The following is a 20215-nucleotide window of genomic DNA, read 5'->3' on the forward strand; positions in this document are numbered from 1 at the left end:
GGAAAGGAAGAGTCTTACTTCCGGGTCGAGTGAGAGCGCCCCCGGAAGTGTTTGGAAGCGCTCAGCGGGGCATGGCTTGGCCAGAGCTTTCGGAGGGGCTGAGGTGAGCAGCGGGAGGCGGCTGGGGAAAGAGGCGACTAGGGGATCCGGGGCTTGCGGGGGGAGGGGAAGGCTGCTCGGGGTGGGGAGCCTGCTGCGGGGGAGGGGAGGCCAAAGGGGTATCCAGCGCTGGAGGGGGAGGGGTGGCAATAGGGGGAGTCCAGGAATGAGCGCGGGGAGGCCCCAGTGGGCTCCCTGCGCTGGGCTGGGCTCATAGCGGTTCGCGGGAAACGCTGGGCTCGCGGGTGTGAGGGGAACCCAGGGGCGGGCAGGCAGGCAGGCCGGCCCTGCGGTTGGGGCCCCCATTGGATGTGGGAGCCAGAGTTGGGTGCTCAGATGTCTTCTCCCAATAGTCTGACCGTAGCATCTGGAGAAGGTAATCCAGCTCTCTGGTCTGGGAGCAGGACAGGCTCTGCTGAAGGCCTGCTGAATGCTGCTGCTTATTGTCGCCGTTACTGCCTCTCTGGCTCTTCAGAGACCGCTTCCCTTCAGGAGAAATGCTGTCGGTGGCTGCTGGTCTCCTGCTGTATGTGCACTGAGCTGTTAATCCTGTGATGTCGTTCTCTTGTGAGAACTTCCAGTTATCCCAAATAACTGATGTGGTGTTTCATGATTTTAACGGATATTATTGCATTTTATTTAGATTTTAAAAGTATAAAAGACACCTATTCAAGGATCTAGGTACCCTCTCATTAATATCACAATAAAGTCAAAGCAATGTGAAAGTAATCATTTCATAGGAGCTTGGTTTAAGTGACAACACAACTCCCTGGGCTGTGCATTGAATTCTTTCATTGCACTTGACTTACAAAACACATTTTGTTTTCATTTATTTTGAAATTCTATTTCTGTGTTTCTAGGTCACGTAGAGAACCAAACTGTCCTCTTGAGATGGATGTGAAGAGCTCTTACAACTGATGACTCTTCCAAACATTAGAAATGTCTAGATCACAGCTAACTGTCTGGTATTTGGAGGCATGACCATTATTGGAGTTATGAAAACTTATGACAAATGGAAAACTGTAGTTAAAAATAGGAACGTTGAATATTATTTGAAATAGGAAAATACTCTTCTTCAAAATGGGTGCACTGTGTTCAGTAATCAGGTTTGAGAATCTCCAGGAACTGAAGAGACTCTGTCATTGGGGCCCCATCATAGCCCTTGGTGTGATAGCAATATGTTCTACTATGGCTATGATAGATGCTGTTATGTGGTATTGGCCTTTGGACACAACAGGAGGAAGTGTGAATTTCATCATGCTCATAAACTGGACTGTCATGATTCTTTACAATTACTTCAATGCCATGTTTATTGGCCCTGGATATGTTCCTTTAGGATGGAAACCGGTAAGGAAACAAAATAAACTTTCACTAATAGTTAATTTTCATGATGAAATCTTAATATTAATCTTTGCTAGGAGTCTGGCAATACAGAAATTAAACTCAAACCTCGCTTGCCTTGTCAGCACAGATTAAGAAATTCTGTGAAAGTAGCATGTTGTAAGCCAGGAGTGTCAAACTCATTGGAAGGAGAGGGCTGGATTCCATTTCAATACAATAAATGCGTTGGTGTATAAATTCAGGATCGTATAGTATCCAAAATATGTTACAGAAAATTCTCTGATGTCAGTAGGAGGTTTCCACAGAGATCAAGGAAGAGAATATGATTTTATGTAGTAATTAAACATTTGATTATTATTTCTTGTCTTTTTGGTAAGTACTTTCTTGTCATATTGCTCAGTGAGAAAATCTGTCCTTTGGGCATCTACTAGCTCTGCCTTTTGTTTCTCTTCCTTCGCCATCAGCTTTCCAGTTTCTACCCTCTTCTCTGTTCTTGTGTCCGAATTTCCTTCGCTCCAGCAACTCCCAGTTTCCAATCCAGTGTGCTTCAGTCCCACCTTTTATCCCCATTCCATCTACTAAAATGATGAGTGGTTAAATAATTCATGTTGACTCTGCAGTGTTGTTGTTGGCTTTATTGTTGATACTTCAATCAGATTAATAGGGAACAGTGGTGTTCTCTGAATCATTGTTTCAGGCTGTTTGCACACTCATGCAGACGTCACTGTATCTATTACACTTGATTTACGTTTGGAAGATTATCTGCAGTCATGAAGATTAGAAAAATTAGCTTTAATTTTAAAAAAAGAAGAAGTTAGATTCCGGTGAATGTGAATATGTTATGTGGGCCATATAAATACATTAGGTGGGCTGGATCCAGCTCCATGGCCATATGTTCAACACACTTCTATAAGCTAAGGTAGGAGGTTGCATTTCTTTTGTTCTTAGTTGACAATCTCCTCAAGCTAATTGAAAAAGTATTCACACACAATCGAAGGGCAGAGGTACAACTAGGGTGGCCAGGGGCCTGTTTTCAACAGGGAAGTCCAGTCGAAAAGGGGACCTGACACTTGAAATCCGGTTACTGCAGGTGGGGAGGTGCCAAGTCAGCACCCACGCCAGCCCCTACTTAGCCAGGGCTGCCTCGTACCTGTGTCGGGTGGCTGCAGCTCCCAGCCTCCGCTTTGCAGGTGAGTTCCTCCCAACCAGGACATAGGTGTGGGAGAGAAGGGAAGAGCAGCGAGCGATGAGGGGAATGGGGAGCAAATGAGGGTAGGGCCTCGGGGGGAAGAGGCAAGGCGGGGCCTCAGGGAAAGGCTAGCGTTCAGTTTTTAAATATTACAAATTTGGCAACCCTTGGTACAACGTTTGAAGGCAGTGGGCCAGAATCTTATTCACCAGTGTGCCCGTGGGGTGGTCATGGTTCTGGCTTTACAGTGCTTTTCAATAGAAAGGTGAGGGAGGGGGATCCTAAAACTGCCCTAACAGGGTAGCTGGGCATTCTACTTTATATAGGGAAATCACAGGCTTTATGCCATCCCCCTTCTGGCCCCTCCTCTATCTCTAGAGAGCATTTTGGGTTGACAGGGAGGTTGGCTGGAACTCCTTGCACTCTTGATCACTGGTAGCATAAAATACCATTACAGGCCATTACCAGTTGGCATAAATTAGAGCAGCCCTAGGGCTGCTTTAACCTCCTTCCGGGTCCGGATTGGTCCAGAGCTGAGAGAGGAGGGAGAAAAACAGAGATATAAATAGAAGCAAATTTCTAAGGATTCAACGCTGCCAATTGTTGCACACAGGTTGACCTACGCAGAAGCCTGTTTGTGCAGAGTAATTTGCAGGGTGAGGGCCTACATTTTTCAGGCGGAAACTTATTTCTTTTGTAAAGCATTACAATTAACAAAGAGTTAATTGGAATGGTAGCCAAAAGTTTTGTTGCTTTCTCTCATACACCCTTCTACCTACCATTTAAAAAGGGTGGAGACCAGCCACACCCAGACAAAGCAAAGCGCAGACGCATCATAGTCAGTATGAAAGTGCTAAGGCATATTCTGCTAGTGGAATTACGTATTTGTTTCTGATATGCCTCTTCTTATGCTTAAAGGAAAAACCTCAGGACTGCATGTATGTCCAGTACTGTAAAGTGTGCCAGTCTTACAAGGCACCACGTTCGCACCACTGCCGAAAATGTAACAGGTACAGTCTTCCTTGTGTTCCTTTTTGTTCTTGGCTTAAAGCAATTTATTATTTTAATGATGAGTTATTCATGTTTACTGTTTGGAGTATTGCACTGTGTGTAGTGCATTTTTAGAACAGTGTGCTGGTTTCCAATGTCAAAATACACTGTTTGAAAATGGAAATGAATTTCTCTTACTGTTCTGACAATAGAGAGCATATATGGTTAAAACAGCCATCTTTAGATATGCTTATTTTTTTTAATTTGAATATTAGTTCCCATTAAGAATTTTTTAAATTGGAAAGTATTTGGATAGTGGGGTGGGTGGGCAAAAGCATCTAGGAAACTTTCATCTCCTGGTGAGCCTCTCCCCCCCAACCCTCAAACAAACCCCAAACATCTACTTTTCATTTACTTCAGGAATGCTGATTTGAGTGAGGGCCCAATTCTTCCATCTTTATACCTGGATAAACTGTTCACTTTAATGGGAGTCTTGGGCTGGAAGTTTGTGAAATCTTTGTCAGGAAACAAGAGCTAATTTTTTTTGTAAGCATACCCAAAAACCTGCTGGTTCAGCATAATAAACCCATTGTATAAACTTTCTGAGTCACAGTGAACTGCCACTTCATAAATCTTTCAGTTGCTTTGTTTCAAATTTAAATAGTTTTGTCAGAGCACAAATAGCTGCACTGGATGGGAATGTGGCTTGAAAGATGCACAAATACTTGTAGCCATCTGCAGTGCAGTATGTATTTACAGTTCACTTGTTTAACTCAGCAGTGCCTGATCTGAAAGCCATTTGAGAACATAAAAGAAGGAAGTTACAGCATACCCATAGATTTATTTCTATTAACGTTTGCTGCGTTAAATTGAGTCCATTTTATCAAGGCTGTGTTGAGCTCCATCATTGTGTGCTTTACAGGAAGTAAGGAGTCTGAAACTGAGGGACATAACTGTATGTACATTAGTATATGATTCCTCTTTTAAAAAACTTAAAATTAGACTCCTGTCTACAAGTTACTATTTTTTCCAAGAACAATTGATTGTGAAAGAGATGGCAGAAGTTTAGTAATATTCGCTTGAACTATGAAGTTCTGTTAACAGTTATCAGAGTAACAGCCGTGTTAGTCTGTATTCGCAAAAAGAAAAGGAGTACTTGTGGCACCTTAGAGACTAACCAATTTATTTGAGCATGAGCTTTCGTGAGCTACAGCTCACTTCATCGGATGCATACCGTGGAAACTGCAGAAGACATTATGTACACACAGAGACCATGAAACAATACCTCCTCCCACCCCACTCTCCTGCTGGTAATAGCTTATCTAAAGCTTAACAGTTGAGCTTTCACAAAAGAACATATTTGAAGAATTTAGACAATCAGTAGAGCATACTTAACTTTTTCATAGCTTGTGAGTAAACTCTAAACCTTTCTAAGGTAAGGGGACTAGCTGCAGAGAATTGACCATGGTTTTCAAACTAATTATCAGAACCTGTTTTTTACACTGCTGAAGTATATTGGTCTGTTAGAGCCCAGTCCATCACTCTGAAACCTGGTTTACACACAAAGTTTCAATGATACATATAAAAATCACACTTATAATTGTCTTGCATAATGACAGGTTTCAGAGTAGCAGCCGTGTTAGTCTGTATTTGCAAAAAGAAAAGGAGTGCTTGTGTCACCTTAGAGACTAACAAATTTATTTGAACATAAGTTTTCGTGAGCTACAGCATTGAGTGAGTTAAAGCATTGCATCCAATGAAGTGAGCTGTAGCTCACAAAAGCTTATGCTCAAATAAATTTGTTAGTCTCTAAGGTGCCACAAGTACTCCTGTTCTTTTTACTTATAATTGTATTTCATTAAACTGATGCAACTTTATGTATGGACATTCTTATAGCAGTTTAATTTGTATCTGTAGGCACAAGCTAAACCAATATAACCCATTTTAAACTGATATATGAATGCCCACAAGGATTTATATTCATTTAACTAAAGAGCGTTTTAAACTAATTTAACTTAAATCGGTGCAATTTGTGTGTATGGGTTTTCCAGAAGCTTTTAAACTAAACTTAAAGGGACACTGTAATTTTGAAAATGACACTTCCATATGCAAATTTTATATCCTACTGTTCTTACAATTAAGCTTACAATCTAGCTGAAAGAGATTAAAGAAAAATGTTTTTCCCCTCTGGTTTTTCAGATTGTTTACTTTGGGTATTTGTATAGTCCACTATTTTGTTGATGGTGGCTCTATTGGCTCTGCAACGTGGTATTTACCAGCAGCAGAGCTGAAAGCAAAAAAACAGCAAGTGGGATCGTGCACAGAGAGAAAGAGGAACTGGGAAGGGCAGTGCCTGGGGATGTCCTGTGTGTCCTGGGGATGTCCTGTGTGGCTCCTATAGACGCTTCTACATCTGCAGAGGAGTTGAAAAATCCTTTTTGTTTTTTTTAAGAGTTCTAAGCCATAAAGGTGCTCTGTTAGAAACTGATTATTGTGAAACTAGTTATCATTTAATAATTAAAGTTGTACCTTTAAATGAAAACAAAAAAGAAATTGTGGGGGGGGGGAACCTATGCATCCTTTAGCTGTTTACTGTCATATCCAGGTGTTTGGTGTAAATTCAAATATGATCAAAATTAGAGAAGCAGCCAGTACATATGAGGATGGAACAAACTGCAGTGACCTGGACAGATTAGAAATGTGGGCACTGCAGGCAACATACAGATCTAGTACACACCTAGGGAGGGGAATTAAAGATACAGAGTAATGCATCCAATTGAACAGCGACACCCATTGCTTTAAAATTGGTTTATTTTCATTTTTACTCTCCTAATAATACCTTTTTCACATAATCAAAAATTGGAGCTGTCACATGGAAAGCAGGGAGTCAGGACTCGGGGGGAAAGATGGAGATTGTTTCATGGATTGTCTTTTAAAAAATTGAAAACCAGAGGGCTGGATGATCAACTAAATCTTCACCTTCTCTAATTTCTATGATTCTAGGCTGTTTTAGAGGAAACTCAAGTAGGCTTTAATGTATGGAGGGAGAATTGCCAGAAATTTAATTTGCTTTTTATTTAAGTACTTCTGATATACAGTCCAGTGAAATATCATTAGAGTTCTTGAATGATAACAGTAAATTTTTTTTATTCTTAGGTGTGTGATGAAAATGGACCATCATTGTCCGTGGATCAATAATTGTTGTGGGTATCAGAATCACGCATCCTTCACTCTGTTTCTCCTTTTAGCTCCACTTGGATGTATCCATGCTTCTTTCATTTTTGTTATGACCATGTACTCTCAGCTTTATAACAGGGTAAGAAAATACATTTGAATGTTCAAAGCATTGTTTAAAGTAAACAGTGGAAGTAAAGGTGCCCCAACCCTCTGTAATCTGTCCTTTTTTCTGTCATTCCTCACAGTCACTGTGTTTTCCTCCCACTTTGTTTCTTTATTGACTGGATACAGCTTCTGGGTAGCACTTTTGGGAGTCAGGTCATTTTTTGCTTTATGCTTTGGAGGGTGACCAGGTCAGTCATCTTTTGCTTTTTTTCTACCTGTTGCCAGAAGTCAGGAGATTTTTCCCTTGTGTTCAAGAACAGACTAGATTGATTATCTCAGGAACAGTCTAAGACTGAAAATAACCTAAAGCAATTTAATTTAAATCAAGAGAAGTTCAAATAAAAAAGCAGTATTTGCCATGGAATTCTTCCCTTTTCACAGAATTATGTTTCCAGTTCTAAGCTTTCATTTTAAAACACAGTTGTTTCTAGCTTGCGTGGTTGTGAAGAAAAGCTTGAAAATACCAGTTGAGTGTAACTGGCAAAAGGACCTCTGCTGAGTTTGCAGACAACTTGAAGCAATAGCATGTAGATGTGTGACCTGCCCCCTTCATCATTTTAGGTTGTTTTTTTTAAACCTATAGGTGCAAACCTGTGCCATATTGTAAACAGAAAATGTGTGGACACCATAATACTTATCTGAAGTTATCAAAGAATTTCTACTAGTATGCCACAGAATTTGGAGAATTTGTTGTAGAATTTAGGACCAGCTTGCTATGGAGTCCACAGGATAGTGAGTGTATGTAGTTCTCTAGAGTATAAGCTTTTAATCTAACAAAGACCTACTTCTGGCAAAGAACAAACGTGTGAAAAAACTTGAGAAACTCTACACATGTGTCTTTTAGGAATCACTGTTACTGCATTAAAAACCTTAGCAGAGGCTTGAAGTCAGGTTTCTTATTGGTAACTTGTTTTGTTTCAGGCATTGGAAAATAACAGCAATTTAATCATATTTTCCATTAATAGATATCTTTTGGGTGGAATTCTGTAAAGATTGATATGAGTGCAGCCAAAAGAGACCCACTTCCTATTATTCCTTTTGGATTGTCTGCATTTGCTGCATCTTTATTCGCGTTGGGACTGGCATTAGGAACAACCATAGCAGTTGGTATGTTGTTTATTATCCAGGTGAGTTTAACAGCTTTTGTTACAAACAGCTAAAGGCTGTAAGATTTACTGGGGTGGCAATTGATGAACATAAGAATTATCATACTCGGTCAGACTAATGGTCCATCTAGCCCAGTATCTTGTCTTCTGGCAGTGGCCAATGCAACATGCTTCAAAGGAAGTGAACAAAACAGGGCAATTATCAAGTGATCCATCCCCTGTCATCCAGGCCCAGCATCTGGCAGTCAGAGGCTTAAGGACATCCAGAGCATGAGGTTGCAACCCTGACCATCTTGGCTAATAGCGACTGATGGACCTATCCTCCATTATATTATCCTCCATTATTTAATTCATTTTTGAACCAGTTATAGCTTTGGCCTTCACAACATCCCCTAGCAATGAGTTCCACAGATTGACTGTGCATTCTGTGAAGTAGTACTGCCTTTGTTTCTTTTAACCTGCTGCCTATTAATTTCATTTGATGACTCCTGATTCTTGTGTTATGTGATGGGGTTAATAACACTTCCTTATTCGCTTTCTCCACACCATTCATGATTTTATAGAGCTCTATCATATCCCCCCTTACTCTTCTCTTTTCTAAAACGAATAGTCCCAGTCTCTTTAATCTCATCTGGAGAGAGGATTTTGTTACCCTTCCCTGTAGCTTTTCCATTTCTTATATATAGTTTTTGAGATGGGGCAGCCAGACCTGCATACAGTATTCAAGGTGTGGGTGTACCATGACTTTATATACTGGCGTTATGATATTTAGTGTATTATTATCTATCCCTTTTTTAATGGTTCCTAATGGAAGGGGAGGAACAGAATTTAGCATTAAAATTAAAACTATGTTTCCAACTTTGTGTGCAACTCTTCTTTTAATTTTTCTTTTTGTGCTGTTTCATTTCCTTCATTTTCTCCCTCATTCCTTCTATCATTTTCTTTCTTTCACTGAAGAATTTAGGGAGTGTAATCTAATGGGTAGAGAGGATTTGGGAGTCAGAATTCCTGGGTTCTGTTCCCAAAAAAGTAAATCAGTTAACCTCTCTCTGTCTCAGTGTCCCCATCCTTGAAATAAAGATAATAATGGGTATTGTGGTGATTAATTTTTTGTTTTTCAAGTGCTTTAAGATCCTCTGATAGGAGTGGTACAAGTACAAAGTATTACATTTTAGGCCTCCCCTATTATGCACAATATACCTTTTTAAGAGTATGTCTACATTGCAAGTGAAGGTATGATTGGAGCTGGGGTCGGCATATGCAAGCTAATTTTAGAATAACATGGATTACTAGGGTAGTGAAGATGTGATGGCATAAGCTTCAATGTGCGCTAGAAACCCAAGTACGTACCAGGGTTCCCAGCGGGCATATACTCGGGCAGCTAGCCCATGCCACCACATCTTCACTACCATGCTACAATCACACATCCACCCTATAAGGATGGGATTAGAAAATATTTTATTCATGCTGAGTGTTGATATTTGTAATATTTTATAAATTGCCATGAACTTTTAACCTAAACATTTTCTGATGGTGTTGGAATGACTGTTAGTTAAATGAAGTACTGTTTGCCCGGTTGATGTACTTCCTAGATGTAGTCCATGCCAACTTCCTTTAATTCTTTTACTTTTTTTAGATGAAAGTCATTCTGAGGAATAAAACTTCAATCGAATCATGGATTGAAGATAAGGTAGGCTTTAATTCTCGTACACCCTGCAGTATATTCTATCATGACACTACTGCACAGTATATTCATCTCTTTTTTATTATTTTGCGCCTCTGACTTTAAACCAAGGTATTGTTGCACTGTAAAACATTGTTTCAGGTCACCGCAGATTTAAGCTTGCCTACAAAACACAGCTGGACCCAAGAGTCACTGAAACATACCTAAATAGAAGACAGACCCTCCTATGCCCCTTTTATTTGGGGCGTAGGAGATGAACCTGGAAAATAAATTATTTCCCTTTGGACAGTTGCACTACCTGAAGCGTGTGGCTCTGTATCTGGAACTAAAGATGACCTTCCTCAATTATCTCTTTATCCAGGCATGCCACTTTGTTGTCACACGCCCTCACGCATTCTGGTATCGGGGCCACTTTTGACCTCATCTAGGAGATAAGTTAAAACAAGTATTTTTGTGCTTTCTTTTATGACTACTTCATTCAGTATGGAATGCCCTCCCTAAACTAATCCATAAGGCCATTACCTTCACCGCCTTTAAATCCCTCCATGAGACCCACTTTTTCTATAACACTTAACAAGAAATCAGCCAACTAACAACAGCTAAAATTTGAGGATGTCAGTGATGGTGATGCTTTTTTTAAAAAACAACATAAGTACTTGGAACCACCAAACTGTGCACCTAACTGACCTATTATCATCGTCTTTCCACCTCCTCTTGTTTGTCACATTCACTTGTTATTTCTTGTCTTAAATGGGACTGTAAGCCCCTTAGGACAGAGACTGTGTGTTACCACAGTACCTAGCACAATAAGGCCCTACATGTTTGCACAGAAGCTAGCACAATTGGGCCTTAATCCTAATTTGAGTCTTGGAGCGCAACCACGGTACAAATAAAAAATGAGGCTCCAAGTGTGGCAGCTTCATATTAAAATGAAGTAGAGAACCGCCTGTGTGCTTCTGTGTGCAAACACAGAGTCATAGTGGTAAGACTCTCTGCAAGTACAGATTGTACAGTTTTCATAAAGTAGTAATATGTTCCTGTTGAAAACTATGCACCCACAGAAATGTGTTTAAATTTCAAACTGCCCAAACTGTGCAGTATTAAATATATTTTATCCTTCTGTGACTACCACTAGATGTCACTATTACTTAAAGAATTAAAAGTCGTTAGATAATAAAAGAGAAAATTTAGAATGTACATGTATGTGAAATCATTTGAGAGGTGTGGACATTATTTCAAATAATACCAAACTGCGCACACATCATGAAAGTTATGATATAATCTGAAAAGTCCATGAATTCTAAGTTATGCAACACATTGCACCAAGTTTTGAAAATTAGCCAGACATCAGCCTTTTTAAAACTAGCTCACACTATGGTCCAAATATTTGCTTATCAGTGATGTATCTAACTGACGCTATTGCTAGGTGTCATAGGGTAACTGGCCCCTTTAAGAGAGGGTGTAGGGTCCCGTGCACCGTTGACTGATTACCTGCTGTCCAGTTAAACTTAAGGGAAGGTGCCTGGGCCTTACAAAAAGGGAAGTGGTTGCAACCAGGAGAAAAGAGAGGAGAGCTGCTGCTGAAAAGGGCTCAGCAGGGAAGCAGCTGGGGAACCTGTTGGAGGACCGGCCTGAGAGTCCAACGAACACAGGCCCAAGAAGGGGGCCTGTGCACCCCACTGACTGCATGCAGAGGGACTGAGCAGAGCCTGGGAGCAGGCTAATAACTGTGCCTAATGGAGAGGCTTGGAGCCAGACTCAGGCAGGAGGTGGGAATGTGCCCTACTGCCAGGAGCTGGGACTGGACAACCCGATGGAACACTCAATATATGCCCTGTTCTGTTCATTCCCTCTGAAGCATCAGGCTCTAGCCACTGTCAGAAGACAGAATATTGGGCTAGATGGATTATTTGTCTGACCCAGTATGGCCATTTTCATGTTCAGTGGGAGACTGGGATGGAGGAGACTTTACTGTGGAAAGAAAGCAGGTTTGTGACCAGACATAAGCCCCTGTGGATTATTCCTGGGAATCTGTGAAGGGAATGAGGCAAGAGCCTCCTTGCACGACTGCCATGCTGTGTGGAGGGGTGTGTGCGCGCGCATCCATATGCATGCATGCACCCGGTGACAGTATGGATACTATAAAAGAGTAAAACACATTCCAAAATACAACAGTTATTGTATATGAGGCTATAAAATGTCACAAACTAGGGAAACTCTAGCAGGATTTCACGGTCTCTCTCACATTTTTGGCCTTATGGCCCTGTAGGGCCTGTACAACCCTTCTCTTGGCACACTTAGTTTTTGCTGTTAAGTCATGTTGTGTGGTGGGGTTTTTTTTTTTTTTTTAATGTCATGTATGTGTTTTCTGTGTGCAGGCCAAAGACAGAATCCAATATTACAAAACGGGAGAGATCTTTATTTTTCCTTATGACATGGGAAGTAAATGGAAGAACTTCAAACAAGTGTTTACGTGGTCAGGGATTCCTGAGGGAGATGGCCTCGAATGGCCAGTAAGAGAAAGCTGTCATCAATATACTTTGACAGTAAGTATTCTTCTCAGATCTCGCCACTATTTTCCACGTACACACACACACCCCCTCAGATGTCTGCTTAACTTCACACATTATGAATCTGTTTTTAAATAACCCCACACAAAGCTAACTATATCACAGATACAGTGGAAATATAAGCTCTGTCAAATCCTCCCCCATCTGTAATATAGTAGATTCAAAATGGTTAATTTTGTGTTTAAGAACTTTAAATGCCCATCATACGACTTCATGTTTGCTGTTAAGTGTCGCTATACTTGACTTTATTTCGCATGGATTAAATCTGTTTCTATTTTTCATTTAAATTGAGTTCCTACTGAAAAAATGAATAAAAGGTGCGCATGAGTTTTTTCTTCCTACCCTCAGTTTTCTTCCAAGAAACGTTAAATGTAGCATTCCAGCTGGCTTAGTCGTCATTGCCCATCTAACTTGTGTGTGTAACTTTTCCTCACAATTCCAGTACATCCTATTCAGATTTCTGCAGCGTCTCCAATTGAACTGTTTGGTCAGAGAGAATGGATATAGAAATAGGGTGTCTAGTGTAAAAATATATCAAAAGTTTTAGAAGACCTTTATTTTTCTTATAAATGACTACTGTATTCGGTAAATAAATCCTTAACTTTTTGCCTTGTATACCTTGATCAAACTTTAAATATGCTGTAAACAGTATAACAGATTTATCAGTGCAGAATAATATACCATTTATTTTCATACTTCACACTTTTATATAAGACTTTTGATTAACTCAGCCTCACTTAACAAAAGTGTGTTTTTGTTGTTTTTTATTTTATTTCACAATCTGATTAAGGAAGCATCTATTCATTTATATCTTATTATCCTAATTTAAATTACCCTGTATTTTAAATTGCTCAGCCCTAGAAAGCAGTATCTGCTAAGGATGTAATTCACTCTTTCACTGCGGGCTTATCTTTACAGCTATAAATTATTCTTTTTGCTACTACTAAAACTATCATGTAGTAATTGTTTTGCAACATTTTAATATCGACATCTCATTTTAACATAATGGAATAAATTGTAAATTTTGTCCTTGTGAATGCTAATGGATTGACAGGCACTGACGGTATTAATCCATTAAAATAGTTATAGCATGGATATCAGCAGTGTAAACTTCCTGTGCACCTCTCCTTTAAAGTGCCTCTACCCTGTTATGAAGGGACTTCTAGGCAGAAGTTCAAGTTCTTGGTGTCTGCTAAGACAGCCATCAAAAGTGACAATTACCTGAGGAGCTACTCTGGTTTTATTATTTGATACTAAACACTTTCTTTGCCTCTACACTGACAATAAAAGCTAACCTCTCCAGTATTTACTTACAAGAGGTGTAGGTAAAGCAAGTGGTACTTATAATTGCAAACTAGTATGTCCCACTATGGATCAGTTTTTAAGCCTGGGGGGTGTGACAGGGTCAGGCCAGATGGCTACAGGAGAATAATAGAAGGCAGATATATTTAGCCCCAGGTTAAGTAGGTCCCTTTTCCCTGGGTAAGGTAACAGGGAAGGTTCCAGAACAATCAGGAACCTTCTGGAGACAATTAAGACAGGCTGATTAGAACACCTGCAGCCAATCAAGAAGCTGCTAGAATCAATTAAGGCAGGCTAATGAGGGCACCTGGGTTTAAAAAGGAGCTCACTTCAGTTTGTGGTGCGCGTGTGAGGAGCTGGGAGCAAGAGGCACGAGGAGCTGAGAGTGAGAACGCAGACTGTTGGGGGACTGAGTACAAGCATTATCAGACACCAGGAGGAAGGTCCTATGGTGAGGATAAAGAAGGTGTTGGGAGGAGGCCATGGGGAAGTAGCCCAGGGAGTTGTAGCTGTCACACAGCTGTTCCAGGAGGCACTCTAGACAGCTGCAATCCACAGGGCCCTGGGCTGGAACCCGGAGTAGACGGCGGGCCCGGGTTCCTCCCAAACCTCCCAACTCCTGATCAGACACAGGGGGAGTTGACCTGGACTGTGGGTTCACGAAAACGGCCAAACTGAGGGCTGTCGTGAAGCTCCAAGGTGAGCAAATCCGCCAATAAGCGCAAGACCCACCAAGGTAGAGGAGGAACTTTGTCACAGGGGAGAGAGCGCTTAAAATGAGTATATTAAATAAAGCAGGCATGCAATCCAAAGGATCCCTTTGGTAATCTAATTGTGAGAATCTGGAAATATTCAGATGCTGTGGGGATGAGTGTGGTATAAGAACTTATATGGAATAGAAACTCCTTTAAAAAGTGAGGACAATAGAAAGGAGCATAAACTCTGTCAAATGAAGTGTAAAAATACAATTAGGAAGGCCAAAAAAGAATTTGAAGAACATCTAGCCAAAGACTCAAAAAGTAATAGCAATTTTTTTTTAAGTACATCAGAAGCAGGAAGCCTGCTAAACAACCAGTGGGACCAGTGGATGTTCGAGATGCTAAAGGGAGTACTCAAGGATGATAAGGCCATTGCAGAGAAACTAAACTAATTCTTTGCATCGGTCTTCATGGCTGATTCTCAAACCTGAGCCATTCTTTTCAGGTTACAAATCTGAGGAACTGTCTCAGATTGAGGTGTCATTAGAGGACATTTTGGAAGAAATCGATAAACTAAACAGTAATAAGTCACCAGGACCAGATGGTATTCACCCAAGAGTTCTGAAGGAACTCAAATGTGAAATTGTAGAACTACTAACTGTAGTCTGTAACCTATCATTTAAATGAGCTTCTGTACCAAATGACTGGAGGATAGCTAATGTGATGCCAATTTTTAAAAAGGGCTCCAGAGTTGATCCCAGCAAATACAGGCCGGTAAGCCTGACTTCAGTACTGGGCAAACTGGTTGAAACTATAGTAAAAAACAAAATGGTCAAACACATAGATGAACGTCATTTGTTGGGGAATACTCAACATGGTTTTTGCAAAGGGAAATCGTGCCTCACGAATCTACTAGAATTTGAGGGAGTCAACGAGCATGTGGACAGAGGGGATCCAGTGGATATAGTGTACTTAGATTTTCAGAAAGCCTTTAACAAGGTCCGTTACCAAAGGCTCTGAAGCAAAGTAAGGTGTCATGGCATAAAAGGGAAGTTCCTCTCATGGATTGGTAACTGGTTAAAAGATAGAAAACAAAGGGTAGGAATAAATTCTCAGTTTTCAGAATGGAGAGAGGTAAATAGTGTTGTCCCCCAGGGGTCTGTACTGGGACCAGTCCTGTTCAACATATTCATGAAGAATCCGGGAAAAGGGGTAAACAGTGTAGTCGCAAAATTTGCAAATGATACAAAACTACTAAAGATAGTTAAGTTCCATGCAGACTGCAAAGACCTACAAAAGGATCTCTCAAAACTGGGTGATTGGGCAACAAAATGGCAGATGAAATTCAATGTTGATAAATGTAAAGTAATGCACATTGGAAAACATAATCCCAATTATACGCATAATCAAAAAACGTGAACTGAATGTTGGGAATCATTAAGAAAGAGATAATGAGACAAAATATCATATGGCCTCTATATAAATCCATGGTATGCTCACATCTTGAATGCTACATGCAGATGTGGTTGCCGCATCTCAAAAAAGATATATTGGAATTGGAAAAGGTTCAGAAAAGGGCAACAAAAATTATTAGGGGTATGGAACAGCTTCCGCATGAGGAGAGATTAGTAAGACTGGGACTTTTCAGCTTGGGGGGGGGGGAGGGGCAGGGAAAGATTACTTATGTGGGATATGATTGAGGTCTCTAAAATCATGACTGGTGTGGAGAAAGTAAATAAGGAAGTGTTATTTACTCCTTATATCACAAGAACTAGGGGTAATTAATGAAATTAATAGGCAGCAGGTTTAAAACAAAAGGAAGTCTTTCTTCACACAATGCACAGTCAACCTGTTGAACTCTTTGCCAGAGGATGTTGTGAAGGCCAAGACTATAACAGGGTTCAAAAAAGAACTAGATAAATTCATGGAGGATAGGTCCATCAATGGCTATTAGCCAGGATGGGCAGGGATGGCGTCCCTAGCCTCTGTTTGCCAGAAGCTGGGAATGAGCGACAGGGGATGGATCACTTGATGATTACCTATTCTGTCCATTCCTCCGGGACACCTGGCAATTGGCCATTGTCGGAAGACAGGATACTGGGCTAGATGGACGTTTGGTCTGACCCAGTATGGCCATTCTTATGTTCCTTGTATACGCTAAAACTAAAGCCAAGGCCCAGTCTTCTTGATTGTTCAGTAAGTGTGCTTCCTTTTGGACCGGTAAATGTCATCTTCTGCATTGTGAATGAAAATGGGTTTGGGATCAGACTTTTTTAGTTCTTGTGCACATTTATTATAATCTGTTAACTAATGGATGGGTTAACTATTTGATGGCTAAATGTCAATAGTGCTAACTAAAGGAGGTGTTCAATTTGGTGACCCGGCATCACTGAAGTCAACGAGATTTTGTTGTTCATTTCAGTGGGAATGGGAGCGGGCCCTTCGACACAATAGTGATAGAGAAAAAGAAAGTCCATGAAGGTCTCAGCTCTTAAATCCAGCTTTACCCCACAGATAAAGCTTTTAAGGCAGAGTGTCCATAAATAGACTTTAAATGGGAGGAAATAGATTTCAGGGTACTATTTAGTTTGTATTTAAAATTGGTAAGTGCTCTTATACTAAATGCCGCCTTAAAGTCCTGTTTATAATCTTTTGCAGATAGAGCAATTGAAACAAAAAGCAGACAAGCGAGTAAGAAGTGTAAGTATTTCTGTATTGCTTGGAGTCTAACACGTTTCCCATGTTAATAAATGTAAGTTATTACTGGCATACTAGTTCTTGGTAAAATGGAGCTTTAATACCACCCATCCAGTTTAACACTCTGGAAATACAAATTTTGATTTCTCACAGAAACAGAAAGCTGCAATCCTATTTAATTCAAATATTGATCTCATTTTACACTAAATTCTTACTCTCTAGATTATATTCGATAAGCAGGAGAGTCAAGTACTATATACCCAAGGCACACAAATGCATCCATGACAATACAAGATAAGGATGACTCCAATCTTCTTTTTTTAAACGGTTAACATAGACTTCAGAGCGGCTGTGACAGTAGTTGTCATTACACGTCAGATTCTCAGTATGCTTGAATTGATTTTAGTATGAAATTAAGGCTAATGGAAAAGTGAGACTGACAGCAAAGGAGTGACTTCCTGCACTACAACACGACTGTGATCTCTTTAAATTGGCAGGTGCGGTACCGAGCAGTAGAAGATTACAGTGGTGCCTGCTGCCCTGTGACTAAAGGTGTTAAAACATTCTTCACAACCCCATGCACTGAAGAACCAAGAATTGCACTGTGGAAGGGGGATCTGATTTTGGCCACCAGAGGCTTAAAGTTAGTGGCTTTATACATTTAAACTTGATGGAGAGAAGTTTGTGTGACTTAGCCCTACTGTCTAATGAATATATTTGCACCTTTTTCAGACACTGGATGTATGGAGACAAAGTTCTTGACTCAACTGCTGACGGTACAAAGCAATTACTTTTAATTATTTTTCAAGAAGCAAATCGGTGTTATAGTTTTAGCAGTATAGTCTAGGTTGGTGCACTGTGCAAGGATAAAAACCATAAATTAGATAATTCCATTAACGAAAATATGGTAAATAGTAAATATTAATCCTCAGAATATAGAACTGACGTACATTCAGCTGCAAAAAACACCCAGCAAACCGATCCAACTTTTTTGACTATTAACATCTGATAGGTACTCCAGGTTTTATAAAGGAATAAAGTCTGTAGTTTCACTCAGTTTAATAAATTCTACAGAAACATATCCTGGATGGTATTAAGAGGCTCATTCTGTAGTTTGGTAAAACCCTATTAAACAGAGATTTGATGAATATATCACTGCATGTTTCTCCGAACAAAAAAACCCTCACTGTTGTCATGATTATCATTTTATTTCTGGTATTTAGAGGGCAATGATTTGTAAACCTTCTAAATAAATAGTTTAGTTAAAAATATATATATATACCGAATGCAAATAGACTGCTCCAACATCTGGAGCTTGTTAGTGTCCCTGAATCAAGACTGATTCTAAGTCCATGTCTTATGAACCATCATAACTATAAACAGTCTTAATTCTACAGAAAATTAATTTCTAACAAGTTGTATCAGATTTTAGAGTGAGGTAGTTCTGACTGTCATCTTGCTATACGTAACTCCATCTGTACTTAAATTCCAGTGCCTTTTTTTAGCAGCTTCTATCTCAAACAGTTAGGAATTAATGCTTTATAATGGAAAAGCAGCTTCAGAATAGAAATGTCTAAGTTCCAAATGTTGGCTGCTCTGAATCAGACTGGAAACAAGGAAAGATGAGGATAAGTTATGATGATATGTGCCTTTCTTGGAAGGTTTGAGACTGCCTAGGGCTAGACATGCTTTGGCATGTAACTCCAGTAAACTTTTCCAAACACTGATCCTAAGCCAGTCATCAGAGTGAGTAATGTCAAGTCCTGCATTTTGAGGATTACATGATGTTTATTCATTAGAATGAATACAGAGGAGGATCTCTGGTAATTGCTATATTATAGCTAATTGATTTATCTTTTCTTACCACCAGCTGGAATGAGAGTCAGAGGCTGGTTCCCAAGGAAATGTGTGGAAAAATGCCTGTATGACTCTGAAATGGATCAACCATTGGATGGAGAGAAGAAAAATAGATAGCCATCTCGTCATCTTTATGAAGAAATGGAAATGTTCCTTTCAGACCACAGTCCTTTACTTGAAATCTTCTGTATATTACTTTAGACTTATGCAGGAAATATGGTGTGAAAGTGACTTCTTTTTCTCATAATTAAAGGGTACCCTAGTGCCATGGTTTGCATATATTTTTATTAATGTTTTTATAACTGAAGAAGCCATTCCACATGGATGCCTTTGAGATACAAAGGTTTTTCCACCTTAGGACAGATTTGATTGTGTTTTCTTTACTGTTTAAATGAAGGATTTTTTTAATTGCAGACTGAGGGACCTTTTATTTCTAAATTTTTCCACAACAGTATCTGTGGCTAATGCATGCCGCTTTTCCTTTGTATATTACTTGGCCGTGTGTCCCAAGTGCCCCCTAAAAGCTATAGAGTAAACTTTGAATTCCAATGCAAGTATGATTTGCTACCCGTGACTTTTAATAATGTGACTTTTGTCAATCACAAATAAACAATGTGTATTCTGTAGATGTGTATTCTGATTGTGCATTTAAATGGTTAAAATGTCACACTGGTCAATTTACAGGTGCAAAAATGGGAAAAGATCTGGATCTGAAAGGAACTTACAGTGATGGAGCTTTTAGAGATAGGAAGATCAAGAATTGAAACATTCTCCACTACTAACTTATCAATGTCCTCTGTATACTCTGGTAAGGGAGCAAAGTCCACCTAATTAATGAGACAGTTATGGAGTTAGCAGCACCTCTGTTTCCTCTCTGGTCGGAGCACCCACTACAGGTGCCGGGCCTTGTGCCCTTACTTGTCTCAGGGTGGAATTTCATAATTCCTTCACTCCTAGGCTGGGACTGGGACTGCTGCCCCGTATAGATCAACTGTTTATCAGCCTGCAGGGCAACAGGTTTTGGGATCCTGTGATTGGTGATTAACATCCTTCTTACTACAAAGTGATTTTATTTAGTGGTTAGGAAAAAAAACCTCAATGATTTATGCTAAGCAGGATCCATGTTTTAAAGTGTTAACAATCCATAATGATAGCCTAGGTAGGCTTAGCTACTGAACACACCTCCAAATTCCACTGTCTGAGTTCTCCTTTGTACCCAGTGGGAATCCTTTTAAAGCCAGCAAGGGTTTTTTGTTCTCCTAGAGGCTGTTCTGGGAGCTGTTGGTCAAATCAGTGGCAGGGGGTGAGAGCTGAGAGAGTGTCATTAGACTCCCTTGAGT

At 40.0% G+C, this 20215-nt stretch overlaps 1 protein-coding gene across 1 annotated transcript; it reads left to right on the plus strand.

Moving 5' to 3' along the window:
• Positions 1 to 28: 28 nt before the first annotated feature.
• On the plus strand, positions 29 to 19501 carry ZDHHC6 (zDHHC palmitoyltransferase 6). Its single transcript, XM_084634876.1, has 11 exons — positions 29 to 103; positions 960 to 1446; positions 3548 to 3639; positions 6776 to 6935; positions 7927 to 8088; positions 9704 to 9757; positions 12130 to 12297; positions 16980 to 17021; positions 17516 to 17661; positions 17751 to 17794; positions 18889 to 19501. Exons 2-11 carry the CDS (start codon positions 1180 to 1182, stop codon positions 18990 to 18992), a joined length of 1239 nt encoding a protein of 412 aa, XP_084491002.1. The 5' UTR covers positions 29 to 103; positions 960 to 1179; the 3' UTR covers positions 18993 to 19501.
• Positions 19502 to 20215: the final 714 nt, after the last annotated feature.

This window comes from Lepidochelys olivacea, assembly GCF_965140295.1.
Source record: "Lepidochelys olivacea isolate rLepOli2 genome assembly, chromosome: 7".
Taxonomy (NCBI): Eukaryota; Metazoa; Chordata; order Testudines; family Cheloniidae; genus Lepidochelys; species Lepidochelys olivacea.